The sequence below is a fragment of the Acomys russatus genome, chromosome 24 (genome assembly GCF_903995435.1).
Source record: "Acomys russatus chromosome 24, mAcoRus1.1, whole genome shotgun sequence".
Classification (NCBI taxonomy): Eukaryota; Metazoa; Chordata; class Mammalia; order Rodentia; family Muridae; genus Acomys; species Acomys russatus.
Window position 1 is genome coordinate 41,037,719 of NC_067160.1, and position 15,033 is coordinate 41,052,751.

Sequence of the window (15,033 nt, forward strand, 5' to 3'; positions counted from 1 at the left end):
AAAAAGGTAACCTGTAGGCCTCTCTTCCTATTTCTACATATTACACACACACACACACACACACACACACACACACACAGAGAGAGAGAGAGAGAGAGAGAGAGAGAGAGAGAGAGAGAGAGAGAGAGAGAGAGGGAATTAACATAGAAATAAATTACAATTTGTAGCATATCATTTGTAAAATACAAAAAATTACAACTTGAAAATGCTCAGAAAATATTTTTGAATGTATTAAAACTTAAAGGTAGTTTATAACTTGTCTCTAAATGTTTTAAAATATTATCATAATAGAATCCTATATAGTAATGATCAAACAAATAGGTGAATCTAAAAAAAGAAAACAAAAATAATTTTGATAAAAAGTAATTGAGTCGATTCAATGCTATTAATCATTAAAAAGTATTATACAGTAAAATTAATCCAGTTTCATGGGTTAAAATGACTGTCATCTTAAAAACAAGAAAATTATTTACAAATGTGTTTTTCAAAGAGAGGGGAGGAAACAGGATTGTAACATACTATTTCATTGTGGGCTATGAGCATATGATAAATATTTACCATAGATTCTGTTTATAATTTTACAAAATGTTGGTATGATCACCACAAATAATCTTAATATAGTCTTATAAGCATCTTCATAAGCATCTTGTTCAACTAAGTAGGTTATGAAAGGAAGGATGGCCCAGGACACACCAAGTTCTCAGCACAAACAAGATTTATTTGCCCTAAAGAAACAGAGGTTAGGGAATGAGAGGCAAAGACAGGAGACAGAGGATGAGGAAGGAAGGAAAAGGAAGAAGGGAGATGGGGAAAGGGATATTTGTACCAGAGGAATAAAGAACTTCCTCTGGATAGGGATGGGACAGAGGTGGCCCATTGGAAACCGGAAACCGGTGCTCTATGAAGACAAAGGGGAAAGTCCCATGTTGCTTTGCTTTCATTGGATATGGTAATTAGGGGAGTCAAAGGGGGCTTTTGATGCTGGACTTCAATCCTCTGATAGTTGGAGCTTGCTGGTCAACCTCAGGGAGAAGAAGTGGCCAAATAAGGGAATAAACTTTGATGACTAGCTTTAGGAATATAATCTAACAGTTCAGCAAGGCAGAGGGGCTGGGGAGTAGGACAAGGCCTGCCTGAGCCATGGTTTCCTATACTCTGGCCTTCTAGAGTCCTTCAGGGTAAGTGTTCAAATTCATAGTCTCATCTATCACCTACCCTTGTTAGCTACAGCTGTTAACTTGGCAACCCAGACTTTTCCGAGATAGTTTCATTTGGGATATTACCTGTAGCAGATGGGCTTGATTACTTGATTACTTGTTGATGTAGGAGAGCCAGGCACTGTGGGTCACCTCAGCCAGGCCTGGACCCTCTGGTAGAGGTGGCTGAACAGAAGCCTGGGAGGAAGCTAGAAAGCAGAGTGCATCCTTGGTTTCAGTTTAAAATTCCTGTCCTGCTGGCATTCTTGCCCTGACTTCCATCAACAATGGGCTGTGACCTGCAAAAAGAAGTGAACCGCCTCCTCCCTAAGTCAGTTTTGGTTATGGCATTTGTCTTAGTTAAGGTTTCTATTGCTGTGATAAAACACCATGACAAGAAATAACTAGTAAAGGAAATGGTTTATTTCGCTGTATAGTCTGTGGTCCATCTTCCAAGGAAGTCAGGACAGAAACCTGGAGGCAGAGACAGAAACACAGGCCATAGAGGAATGATGCTTACTGGATTATTCCTCATAGCTTTCTCAGACTGCCTTATAGCACCCAGGCACACCTTTCAAGGCATGGCATCAGCCCCAGTGAGCTGGGCTCTTCCACATCAAACAATCTGGTGGAGGCATTTTCTCAGTTGAGAAATGACTCGATCCTGTGTCAACTTGACAAAATACTAGCCAGCTCAATGTTTATCCCAACAACACAGAGCAGCCAGCTAGGGCATCATCAACAGATGTTACCATTTGTAATCAAGTATTTATTTATTTTTTTTTCCATGATTAATGGTTGAGCTCTATGGCTCTGTGTTCCTTGAAAGTGGGAATTGTGTCTGTTCTGCTGATCACTGTGAGACTCAAAAATAATCTCATGTAGGAATCCATGTATTACGAGGTTCAATGTCCTGAGAGTCAATCCACCAATGAAGGTTAAGATAATGCAAGTGGGGGGTTGGGGATTTAGCTCAGAGGTAGAGCGCTTGCCTAGCAAGCGCAAGGCCCTGGGTTCGGTCCTCAGCTCTGGAAAAAAAAAGAAAGAAAGAAAGATAATGCAGTGGAGAGATTTGGTACATTAACCAAAATATGAGTGGAATATTCAAAATTGAGCTGGCAGGTAAACAAGAGTCTTGTGTGTGTTATAAGCTATTGCTACAGTTTCACATCCGATTATTTACTGCGCTGAAAGTAGCTGTCTGAGATAGTGTTTTTCATTTAATTTTATCAACTTAGTACCAGCAATCATGTTGTAATAATTATATCTCGATCTTTATACATACCAATTTAGAATACTTTGCCAATAAAAACACACTAGCAGAGGCATCAGAAAGCAATGGCCTGGGAATGGGTTGGTGGATAAAGCAGTTGTTGCGCAGATATAAGAACTGTGTTCAGATCTCAGCACCCATGTAAAAATCTATGTGCAGTAGTGTACATCTGTGACCCGGCACTCATGGGAGGGCCCGGGGAAAGAGAAATCCTGAAGACTCTCTGGTCAGCCACACTAGCTTAAAGAGTGAGCTCCAGAAATCCTCAATCAAAATATAAGGCAGGAGGACTGGAGCAATGTGTCAGTGGATAAGAGCACTGGCGGCTACTCCTCCAAAGGCCCTGGGTTTGATTGTCTGCACCCTCACAGTGGCTCATGGCTGTCTGTACCTCCAGTCCCAGGTGATCTGATGCCGTCTTATTGCTTCTAGGCATGGCATGCGCACGATGCACAGACATACATACAGGCACAATACCCATAGATAGAAAAATAGATAAATAAAAATGTAATAAATGAGGTGGCCAGTCATTGAAAGATACCTAGTGTTGCACTTACATGGGTACACACAGATACACACACACACACACACACACACACACACACACACACACACACACACACACACACACACCATCAAAACTAGGAATGTTCCAAAAGGCTGAGCGTTGCTCAGTAGATACAAAACGTTCTTAAAGCTTGGCTAGAGCATCGGCTGAGGGCCTCACTCCTTTTGAATTCCAACCACAAGACCTCAGGAAGTAAGCCCATTTTCTTTTGGAGGGAGACAGAGTCATATCTAAGTTCTTACACCATGGTATGATTCCTTCTAACACACACACACACACACACACACACACACACACACACACCAGCATAGAAAGTACATTTTCTTTTCATGGAATTGGATGAAACATCACAATAGCAAACATATTTCAGATGGTTCAGTTACAAATAGAGAAAAGAAAACTCTTTTCTACATCAAAATTAAAGTAATACTTCCAACATTTATACCAGAAGTCCATACATTATAAAGTTGTCAACCAGTTAAGCAGAACGCCTTTCAGTGACATGGAATGTGACAGCTGATAAAGTCAGTGACCTATACAGGGTGGAGTCATGTGACTCCACAGTCCCCAAGACACTACATTCCCCAGCAACACAGAAATTAAAACATGTGTCAAGTTTTATCTAAGCTTATGGAATTACTACCAGTTCTTTGCAATCTGTTTTTAAGTACTTTTTAATGACTAATATTCAGTAGTATTGAGAACTACAGCACCTTCCGGCAGGGTTTACTTGAGTTAGTCTAGAAAGCATGGCTAGTTTCTGTAGAGCCAAGTATAGACATGAGCACTCTGGTGAACTTATACACATCGTGAAAAGAATTATAGAGAGGAACGGGGGCCACGCGGATGCCGTCTGGTTCTCGCTTGTCACACTGGAGAAAGAGAAAAAAATAAAAATAAAGCAACATTTTAGCAATGTCCACACATGGAAATTCTACTTTTATGAAAAAAAAATTCCATAGACCCTGACTTCCCCAAAATGTAATACATGGGCAACTTTTTGTCATTGTAAGTAAAACTCCATGTCTCTGTTGAGCTAACTTTCCTCTCAATAATGACACTAGCAGTCGGTTATCACATGACTGTCCAGAATATGTGTCTAAAGTGACTGGGGATTAAAAAGTTAGATCCTATAATCAGCTTTCCAGAGGGTAAGCCCCAGGGTGGATGGAAGCCTCGGCCTCATTGAGATTTTAGGAGCTTTAGAAGCCATGCTTTATTTAATTCCCTAATCCCTGACGGTGGAGATAGGAGTTGTCTATCTGTCCCAGAACCTGCTGATGGCTTTGGAAGTAGGACCACATAATTTTACCTGGCCTAGTCATCACCATGGCCAACTTTAATAAATGTCCAGGACAGGTATCAGTAAATATAGTTCTGTAGGTGCTATCCTTTGTAACTCCAATAATGACTCTTTGAAGTGTTATTAAACTCAAAGTACAGAGGAGATGTCTCAATCCAAAGGGACATGGATTTCCTGTGAGCACAGGGGTTGGAGCAGCTCAGATTGGCTTACAGTGTTGATACTATGGCATGAGTTCTGAAGCAGGGTAACCTGCTAATGAGCGGAATGCAGCCCAACACAGGGTTTAAAAACCGTAAATGTTCTTTGTCTTGTTGACATTCCTGAGAGTTGTCACCACATTGCTTTTGATTGAAGAGACAAAATGAGTATAATACAGTTTAATCAACCAAATGAGGGTGGCTTGTTTTATTTCTTTCAATAAAGTACAAAAGGGTTATTTATAACCCTTTAAATTATATCATATGTAAGATGATATTTGATGTAAAAAGCATATATATATATGTATATCTATATATGTATATATATACACAAATACATTTAAACACCTTAGAAAGAATTATAGAGAATAACAGGAGCCACACGGATGCTGTTTGATTCTTGCTTGTTACACTAGAGAGAAAGAATAAAGCAACCATCTTTCCATATAAAAAACACACACACATATATGCTTCTTATAAAAATATACATATATACACGTAATATATGCATATTTTTTGCAAGCCAAAACTAGTGAAAACTTAGTCTTCATTTGAGTCTGACGAAATATATCCCTGCTTATCTGTTAAAAAAAAAAACTTAGTAAATAACACAAGATTATTTCTCAAAAGCAAGATTTGCTGTTTATTCCCCTCTGATCAGAAATGACAGAAGGGCCCTGTGGCTATCTGCTCAGCCTAATGCTACATGCTAAGATGGTGCCTGGCTTATCCTAACTGGTTGTCTGGAATACTATGCAATAAAGGGTAAACTGAGTAACTCAGGGCTCATCCCAGCATGGGCCCAAAGAGAAAATGTGCTGCAACGTAAGACATGAGACTATCATGTACTTACAACGACGCCTCTCTTTTCTAGTTCCTTAAAAACACTTTTCCTAGAAATGGAAAAGGTCAGTGTTAGCTGGCAGCCACGGTCTTCTGCTCTAGATGGGGTTATTATGTTCACAATTGGTGTCTTGTTTCCTGTGTTGCCTTTACTGTGGTAGTGTTTGAGCAGGTACTCCAGATAACCTGTCAGCAGAATGGATTTTCTCCTCAGCGCTGGCATAGTTGCTTGTTGAAAGACCTGAGAAAGACAATCCGATTAGCAATGACTGCTAACTTGCAGAGAAGCAAACTTAAACGTAAATCATGCCTTAAAAAGGATATCCCCATTTTTGATCTACTAAAAAATTACCACATTTTTAGAAAATCCTTTTTCTAGTAAAACACGTCATTGTTTAAATATTTTGCCGTTTAAGAGTGAAGTTAATTTCCATGACAAAAAAATACATATGAATGCCATTTAAACAATGTTTGCAGGAGAAGAAAATATTTTGCTTAAGAATACTCAACTAGGGCTGGAGAGATGGCTCAGAGGTTAAGAGCACTGACTGCTCTTCCAAAGGTCATGAGTTCAATTCCCAGCAACCACATGTTGGCTCACAACCATCTATAATGAGACCTGTATACATGATAAATAAATAAATCTAAAAAAGAAAAAAAAGAATACTCAACTATCTTCTGTAATTTGGTCCAAAAAATGTTCAAACCAAGATAAATAAATGTGTAAATGTGGTTGATGATATTGTCCACAGTGTCTTGCTGAACACTACATTTTCCCAATTCAGTATTATTATTGTGTTGTTGTTTTTGTTGTTTGTTTTGTTTTGTTGCTGTTGTTGCTGTGTGTTTTTAAGACAGGAGTTTCTCTGTGTAGTCTTGGCTGTCCTGGACTTCATTCTGTAGCAGGCTGATCACAAACTCAGAGATCCATTAGCCTCTCCCTCCCAAGTGCTGCTATTAAAGGTGTGTGACCCTACTGCCTGGCCAAGAAGGAGGAGGAGAAGGAGGAGGAGGAGGAGGAGGAAGGAGAGGGAGAAGAATTATTAGTAGGAGTCAGAATGGAAACATAACAAGTGCCTGCTTTTCCTGTTGCTTTTTAAAATTCATTCAATAATCAAAGATATATATATATATATATATATATACATACACACACACACACATATATATATATATTCATATACGTGAAGTTGAAAACGCAATTTAAAAATTTTATAGATTTTCTGGGCAGCTTTCTCTACTTGCTTTATTCTGTCATTACACAAGGCTAGGAAGGTTAGATCCTCAAGCTGGGGGGCGGTGTTAAACCACCAAGGTAGGAAGGTTAGATACTCAACATGAGAAGGTTAGATTGTCAGTTGGAAGGTTATATACACCTAAGCAGGAAAGGCATATAAAGTGTAGTTCTGATTTCTTTTCTCTTAAGTTCATTTTTCTTTCCTTTTCTTTATTTCTCCTTTTCTCTTCCCTTCTTTCCCTTTCCTCCCCTCTTTCTTCCCTCTATCTCTCCCTTCCTTCCTTCCTTCCTTCCTTCCTCCCTTCCTATTGAGACAGACAGAATCTTACAGAGCATCTTTGGCTTGCCAGGAGCTCACATCTCTCCACCAGTCTCTGTCTCCACCTCCAGACTGCCAGGGTATAATATGGGGATCCACCATGCCTATCTGGCTTCTCTTAAAATTTCAAACTTGGGGTCTGGATGTCTTGTGAAGAAACACCTTCCATTTACCCTTGACGCTGTCTTCATCTTCACCACTATGCAGTTAACCTGAACACTTAGCTTGTGTTTTGAACAGTTTGAACCATTATAAATTTATAATTTGTAATTGAGCATATGTAGAAATTGTGTACTTTTTGTTATATAAAAATATGAACATTAAACAGAAAATACATAAACATTTCACCTTAGCAGTCAGAAGACAGAGGAAACTTCTGGAATTCTCAGCTCTAGACATCTTTATCACAGAAAGAGGCAACTATATGTATGAGCAATTTTGCTCCTTTGAGGTAGTCCTTAGTGTCTTGTGTGGGATGGAGCTCTGGCCCTTTCCCAAGGCTATCCTCCTCCATCTCAGCCAGAGTGTCATTTAAGTGGCTGTAGGAATGACTGCCGGCTAGCAGTGGAAAGAAAGTGACAGTTTGAAACTGACGATAGGAATTACTTTTAATAATCACAGCTGTGCAAGTGTAGTTGTAAACAAAGTTATATTAATACATTTCAAAATGTACTGGTGGAGGCATGCACGCTGTGGTACACACATGTGGAGGGCAGAAGACGGCATCGTGGGCTCTGTCCTCTCCTTATATCGTCATTTACACGGGGGCGGGGGGGTTGCCTGGTTTGTGCAGAAACCAATTCCCACGCCGCCCCATCTCCGTGGCCCTGTCCAGTTGATTTCGAAGTGCAGAACCCTCCAGTTGTTTTCAAGGACATAGAATAGTTTGTAAAGGAAAAGTTGACAAGGCAAGCTGGTTAACTCATTTATTTCTTTCATTTAAACATTGGCCACATTTTAGAGAGCTCCCTGTCCACTGCCTTCTTACGTCTTTTCTCCTTTACCCTTCCCGTCTTCCAGCTTGCCCTCCCCACCATCTTTCTCTCCTCACTAAGTGGCTTTTCTCCCTTTGCACCCACTCTCTTACATTCCCCATCTGGAATAGCATTCTCCTTTCACATCCTCACAGCATGGCTTTGCCCAGTAAACCAACAACAACAACAACCTTATAAACAAATACAACCAAGGGGTTGAACCTGCCAGTGCTTACTGATAGGGCTCTGAAACACACAACAATGAGGGGAACAGGGGATGGGAAGGGGTAAATATGTGCTATTTGGCAATTCTAAATCTTTGTGGTTTAAAATGTGGAGGAAAAATTTATTTTTTTAATTTTTATTTAAGTAATTTATTCAGAATCCATCTCATTTGTTATCCTCTCACTTGTATCTTCCCGTTTCCCCCACCCCTCACCTCCTTCTATCATCTTATTCCTCTCCCCTAGGTCTGTGACAGAAGGGGACCTTATCCCCCACTATAAAATCACAGCCTATCAGGTCTCTTCCTGGTAGCCTGCTTATTCTTCCTTCTGAGTGTCACCAGGTTTCCCTACCAAGGGGGAAGTGGTCAAATAGGGGGCACCACAGTTCATGTCCGAGTCAGTGCCTGCTCTCCACACAATTGTGGAAAGATACAGATGGCGTATACTCACTTATAATTGGAAAAATTTTCAAAACTACTTGTCAGTACAAAGATTAAGTTGCGTGTTCAACAATAATAAAGAAGAGGCTATCAGTAGAGGAGGAGCAAGGTATGAGTTGGAGGGAGGACTAGAGGGAAGCAAGGGAACGGGGAAGACAACAATATTATTTTTACTCAAAATGTATACACAAATATGTCCAAAAATGGTGCCGGGCCCAGTGGCACATGACTGTAATGCCAACGCTTGGGGAAGCAGAGTCAGGAAGCACTCTGTGAGTTTGAGGCCAGCCTGGTCTACAAAGCAGGTCCAGGACATCTAAGACTACCCAGAAAAAAATCCTGTCTTAAGAAAACAAACAAACAAACAAACAAAAGCCTTGGCTGCAATAGGACACAAGAAGCTGCTGAGAATTTGTGCTATTTCGGATGGCTGCTAAGGTTCTTTTGGTATGGTTAGGTTTAGGTATTAAAGGTAAATGTGAGTCAGCCCTCCACGTCTGAGAACCGGAAGTTAATGTAGGTGGCTCTGATCCAGCATGGAAGAAGCCAGCGGTAGAGTAAGAGAGAACCCGCATCCCTTCAATGCAGATAGCTTGCTGAAAGGAGGCCTGGGTGTGGCTCCACTAGAATTGGCCCACGTCATCCAGTCTTGGGAAAAGAAAAGAAAAGAAAATAGAAATTTCTAAATGATAAGGGAAATCACAAGAAATGGGCTGGATGCTAGTGCTTCCTAACTTAAGGGTATGCTTCGGTTGCTTTCGTGCCAAGCTCTTCTGTTAAAACCTTGTTAACAGAGTTGACACTTGCCGTTTTAAAAACCATAAAACACGTTTCTCCTCACGGATACTAGTTATTAAATATTATCAGACAACTACTAAATATCATTAGGTAAAATAGGAAACAGACTTTTCCTCCAAAAATCTTTAAAAAGTGTTACATTGGATGAAAAATAATATTCTCACTAGCTCTGTTTTTTTATCAAAACAAAACTGTCCAAAAAGGTAAAAACAGCACATGCTCCATCTAGTGGTCAAATTGAGTAGGTGCCTTCTAAACTAGGATGAAAGGGGAAAGGCGATTATCACTACCTGGTGGTGAAGGTGTACAAAAACAGGGACTCGATAATGCCATCCACTGGCCAGAACGAGAAACTACTATATTTTGAGTTTAGACGACAGATAATTTCTTTCTTATCACTCCTTTCAAGCTCAAATCCTGCACAACAGGGTTTCCTAAAATATCATAATTTAGATGATTTTAGATGGCATTAAAGAAACAAATTCAAATCTTCTTTGACTAGAAGATACAAAGCATCTGTTTAAAGAGGTATGATTTTAAAGTATATTTTAGTCAATTTTACTCAAATATATGTATATATAGTATACAACTTTGGAATGTGGTTTTAATCTATGATAATTTTGTCTGTATGCATGCTTATGCACCACATGTGTGCCTAGTGCCCACAGAGGCCCGAAGAGGGCATTGGATTCCTTAGGACTGAAGTTATGGGCCCCTGTAGGCTGCCATGTGGTTACTGGGAATCAAACACAGGTCCTCGGGAAGAGCAGCCATAATTCTCAACCTTTCTCCCACCCAAAATTATATAAGTTTAATTACCTGATAAATAATAATAATATATAACATATTTACTTGAGTGAACTTAGAATATCACTAGCTGATATTAAAGATACAACAGTTTGGGTTTCTAGATATGTTAACTTATCTATACACATTTTTGTATGCATACATATTTATAAATCTAACTACTGTTTTTACAGTGGGTAAAATTCAAATTAGACAAATGTATGAATTAATTAAAAAAAAAACACTGGTTATACTAGAAATTATATGTGGATACAATGCCATAGTTGCCCCAAGAAGAAGAATATCTGTCAAGTGGGGCCACCTTCCTCTAAGTGTGGTTTGCCTAATTCTTCACAGCTATCTCACAAACGAAGCTTCCTGCCACTTTTTGGCAGGGCACTTTGCCCTAGTTCCTTAACTTGTAGAACCGGAAGTAGCGGGAGGCCTGGAAGTCACAACAACTGTCTGGCAATCCTTTCTCAGTAAACACCAGCTACTCTAGTGAGTCAGCAGAGTCTTAAATAATACATGTTTGTTTGGTTTATGGAAAGACGAACCTTGACTCAGCCAAGCCCATGCACATCTCAGCAGCACAGCATCAGCCTTGTCCTCCCACATCAGGTCCAGGTAGCAAATAAAACATATGGAAAGTCACAGGCATTGTCACTGTCCCAATAGGAAACACTGCCTGTATTCCATTGCTTATACGTAGTGCTTCTACAGGATCTTTCTGATTAGCAGAAACCCTTTAGGGTTTGTCACAACCAGGTGACGTAAGCAGAACAGGATGTGGGAAGGGGGACTCCTAGGTCTCTTACCTCTAAACTAGCATGCAAGGAGCAGACCAACAGAATGGGAGGGTTGGAAATTCGGAATCCATTGGCCCCTGGGATTAATTGCAGTTCTGAAAAAAATCAATGTGATGTCATTACTTAGAATATATTTTAAAAGAGGGTTTATAACTATAAAGAAGTCAATAGTGAAGGGTAAGACTTAAAACCAACTCCCGAACTATATAAAAGAAATCAGAGAGAGAGAGAAAATGCTGGCATGTTTCTCCTCCAGTGGCAATTCCCATGATTTGGTCTTAACCCTGTCAGCTGACCAGACCCTAGAAACCTTACAGAGAAGGTAAAAATGATCTAAACCCTGCATTCTGTCTTCTGGTCCCAAGCTAATGTTTCCTGTTTATAGTATGCTTTCAAAAATATGTAGAATGTTGTGTCATGACAGAGAACACCGAGATGTGAAGTCATGTGACCTGGAGTCACCTGAAAGAAAGATTAACAAAATTACCCACAAAGGCGGTTTTTAGCTCTAGGATTTTTTTTAGTAGGTCACATAGTTTTCTTAGGAAAAGGAGAGGACAAAAAAAGACCTGCCTATTTATGGCAAGTTAGAGAATAAAGGGGTAGCAAGTATTCCCCTAAGTCGATTACATACATTGAAGTTAAATCTAATTTAATTACGGTGACTAGAAATAAACCTAAAACTAAGAAGAACGTATTAAATGTCATGGGTCTTGAAATGCATCAAACCTTGGACTAGCTGAAATAAGAACAACAGGCAAAGTTCAAGCTTAAATAGTTTTGTTTTAAGTAAAAGTTTATTGGACAATAGTCACAGTGACTTCTATGTTCCTCTATGGCTGCTTTCTTACTGCAGTACAGAACAGCGCAGAACAGATTAAAACATTTCCTATTTCCTGTGTCACCACAAGAGGGCCAGTTGCATTCTTGACATAATCAAAACTGATAAGAAACCTTAGCTCCCTCAGAGGAAGGACAGCAGGTAGCCAAGAAGAGACTTGATACCCTATGAGAATATATAGGGGGAGGTAATCCCCCTCAGGAACAGTCATAGGGGAGGAGAATAATGGGAAAATGGGGGGGGGGAGGAATGGGAGGATATAAGGGATGGGATAAACATTGAGATGTAACAAGAATAAATTAATAAAAAAAAGTAACATTAATAAAAAAAAATACAAATTCCAAAGACTGATATTAAACTATTTCTCTGAACTCAGTGTGCTCTGTAAACCACTTCAACCATCCTACCCTGAGAAAATACAACCACAATTTTCCTCTAATAAATATCCTCAAAAGGAAAATAAAAAATAATAATAAAAAAAAGAAACCTTAGCTCAGCTAATTGAAGTGAGTGGCATCACAGTTAAGAGGTTAGCAACCTGGCTATATCACAGGCTTCTGATCTGACTAGGATTGTCCACAAGGACTCTTGCTACCTGGCTGATGTCAGTTTAAAGGCACATAAGCAGTTCCTAAGCTATAGATGAATGCCTCCCATGCTCTAAAAGGCTGGAGTAGAGTCACAGGAAAAAAAGAAGAGGGCAGATGTGACCCGCGTGCATGACAGAGCTTCCTTACTACAGCTGATGTGTCTGCTCATGGGGATTCTTGTCTCTGGTATGTGGCAAATGCCACAGCGAGGGAATATGTGGAAAACGAGTAAATGCTATAATATGCCACTGGGTTTGTAGTTTTGAATTTAACTTACTCTTAAACCAAACACCGAAGTCAACATTATTCACATCAAATATGTGGAACAGAGCAAACAATGTCTGGCACCATCACAAAAGTGTTAAGCAGCAAAGTGGGATTGAGACTCATGTTTCTCTGGCTCCAGTCTCAGTCATCAAATTGACCCCCTGCCTTCACTGCTTGCGTTCTGGCCATTTCTACATGGGAATCTGACCAAGCCACATGAGCCACAGGCTAGATTCCATTTCCTTTAATCTCTCTTCAAAGGGATAATAAGCAAAAATCATGCTAAATCTATAAACACTTAGCCTTACGCACTGAAATGTCATTTCTTATTTTGGAAACCACAGCGACATTTTCAAAGTGCATTCTCCATGGGGCATGTCTAGTGCATGTAATACAAAGGCAGTTGAAAATCAGAACAAAGTAGAAACAAAATTGCGTATGATAAAGTAGGATATACTTACTATTATCCATATTAAATCTTGTACTGAGTTCATGGCCAAACCATCCCACTAACCTAAAATGTAAGATAACAATAAGCATTTGTCTGCAATACTATTGCAGTTAATTTAGAAATTGTGGCTAGAATATCAGAATAAACTGTGGTGTAAGTTATCAAATCCTCAAGTATCTAAATGTTACACAATAGAATAAGAAACTATCAAAAATAAATAAAAAACTATCAAAAAGGAAAGTTTATCACCTTATTTTATTTTTGTACAGTTAAATATAGTTACAATACATATTTTCTTACACCATGATTGTTTTTTGTCTTACAAATGACTTACAAGAACATCAATGGGGCTTTTGTCTTTAAATGACAAACTGAAGCTTAAAGGTCAAAATTAATTTTAGGATTCTGCCCCCAGTCTGCCTAGCAACCTGTGATGTCATTACCTACCTGCCACTATGCGTGGCCCTATCCAGAATTATAAAAGGACAAACCCACCAACCTCTCTGTCTTCCTCTTTTCTTATCTCTCTTTTTCTTGGTTCTCTTCCTCTCTACCTCTGTCTCTGGAGTAGCCCCCTCCTTCTCTCCCCCTGCTCATATAATAATCTTCTCCATATAATATCTGTTATGTGGTACGTATTGCATATTTTATATCACATTTCATCTCATATTTCAATGGTATTTCAAATTGGTCATATTTAAAAGTTAAACTGTCCCATGATATTTTACAATAGAATCGGAGAGACTTGGCCTAGCAAGACTTAGCAGAGTGCTGACAGTACTTGAATAATTTCCTAAAGAATTTTATTCCTTCAGTTTGAACTTAGGTTGTATTGAGTGGCATTTTAATGGGCAAGACAGAAAATATAGATCATGTAGCAAAATATCATGTGTGTCTCTGTTAGAAGGAAGACATGACAAAACAATGTAGAGCAATCAAGCAATCAAATCTTGAGAAAAGTACAATTCTCCCATGAGCTCTCTATTTTCAATAATTTTAAAATATCTTTAAAAAAAAAGAAGAAAATGAAAAGTAATATACATTAGGTTTTCAAACACTTAAAATCCTGTGTTAAGATAGTAGGCCAAATTACAGAGAAAATGACAGCTAGGGGGAGAAATGATCTTGCTATTTTTGAGAGATTTCATCAAGAGTGGCTTTTTGTTTTGTTTTCTTTTGTATTTCAAAGGGAAAGAATAATGACATATTCTAAGGGCTAGGCTTCCCTCAACAGGGCACAAACTTGGTCAAAGAGGAAATGTAAACACACTGTCCCCCAATCAGCAAAACAAACAACACATCTTAATCTCACAAAGAAAAATGTCAACTAACAAAGGAATTAAACTATACTTAAGGCATTTAATTGACAAATGATGTAAAATTTAGGATGCCTATTTGGCCAACTTTTATTTGGTGATGTGAACTACAAGCATGCTAGCCTTCCTGAAAGATGGTATGACAAAATGAATGAAAGATATTGGAAGCAACAGCATGAAAGGTCAACATGCTGTTGAAAAGTAGCAACTCTATGCACATATGGAAGTCACAAGCCACAAGGAGCTGCCAAGAAGGTAACAGCAAGTATACTGTGAGTAAATAAATAAACGAAAAGAAACTTTGTGACTAATATTTAATATGATATGAACATACCAAGGAAAAACATAGGAAAAGGACTGATACAATGCTGTGTAGCAGTTTGTAGAAGTAACAATTACAAAAAAAGAAATAACGAAAAGAAAGAAAGAAAGAAAAAAGAAAAAGAAAAGGAACTACCATTGAGGAGAGTGACCATGCATAGAGGAGTCAGGACTTCTTTAGCTGCCTCAAAGTTGTACAGGGAGCTCTTGGATTGTAGTTTTCATCAGTCATCCTGTGGTATTGAGTGGCCATTTTGGTGACAGTACTGTTTTG

The 15,033-nt window shown here is 39.0% G+C and overlaps 1 protein-coding gene across 1 annotated transcript in view; it reads right to left on the reverse strand.

The window, feature by feature from the left end:
- Positions 1-3,516: 3,516 nt before the first annotated feature.
- The window catches only part of Kynu (kynureninase), a 118,550-nt gene continuing 107,033 nt past the window's right edge, over positions 3,517-15,033 (reverse strand). The window contains exons 10-13 of the mRNA XM_051166171.1: positions 13,133-13,185; positions 10,983-11,068; positions 5,394-5,624; positions 3,517-3,909 (exon numbers count right to left, since the gene is read on the reverse strand). Of these exons, the coding sequence (XP_051022128.1) occupies positions 3,778-3,909; positions 5,394-5,624; positions 10,983-11,068; positions 13,133-13,185 (502 nt within the window). The 3' untranslated portion in view covers positions 3,517-3,777. The remainder of the gene's footprint in view (positions 3,910-5,393; positions 5,625-10,982; positions 11,069-13,132; positions 13,186-15,033) is intronic.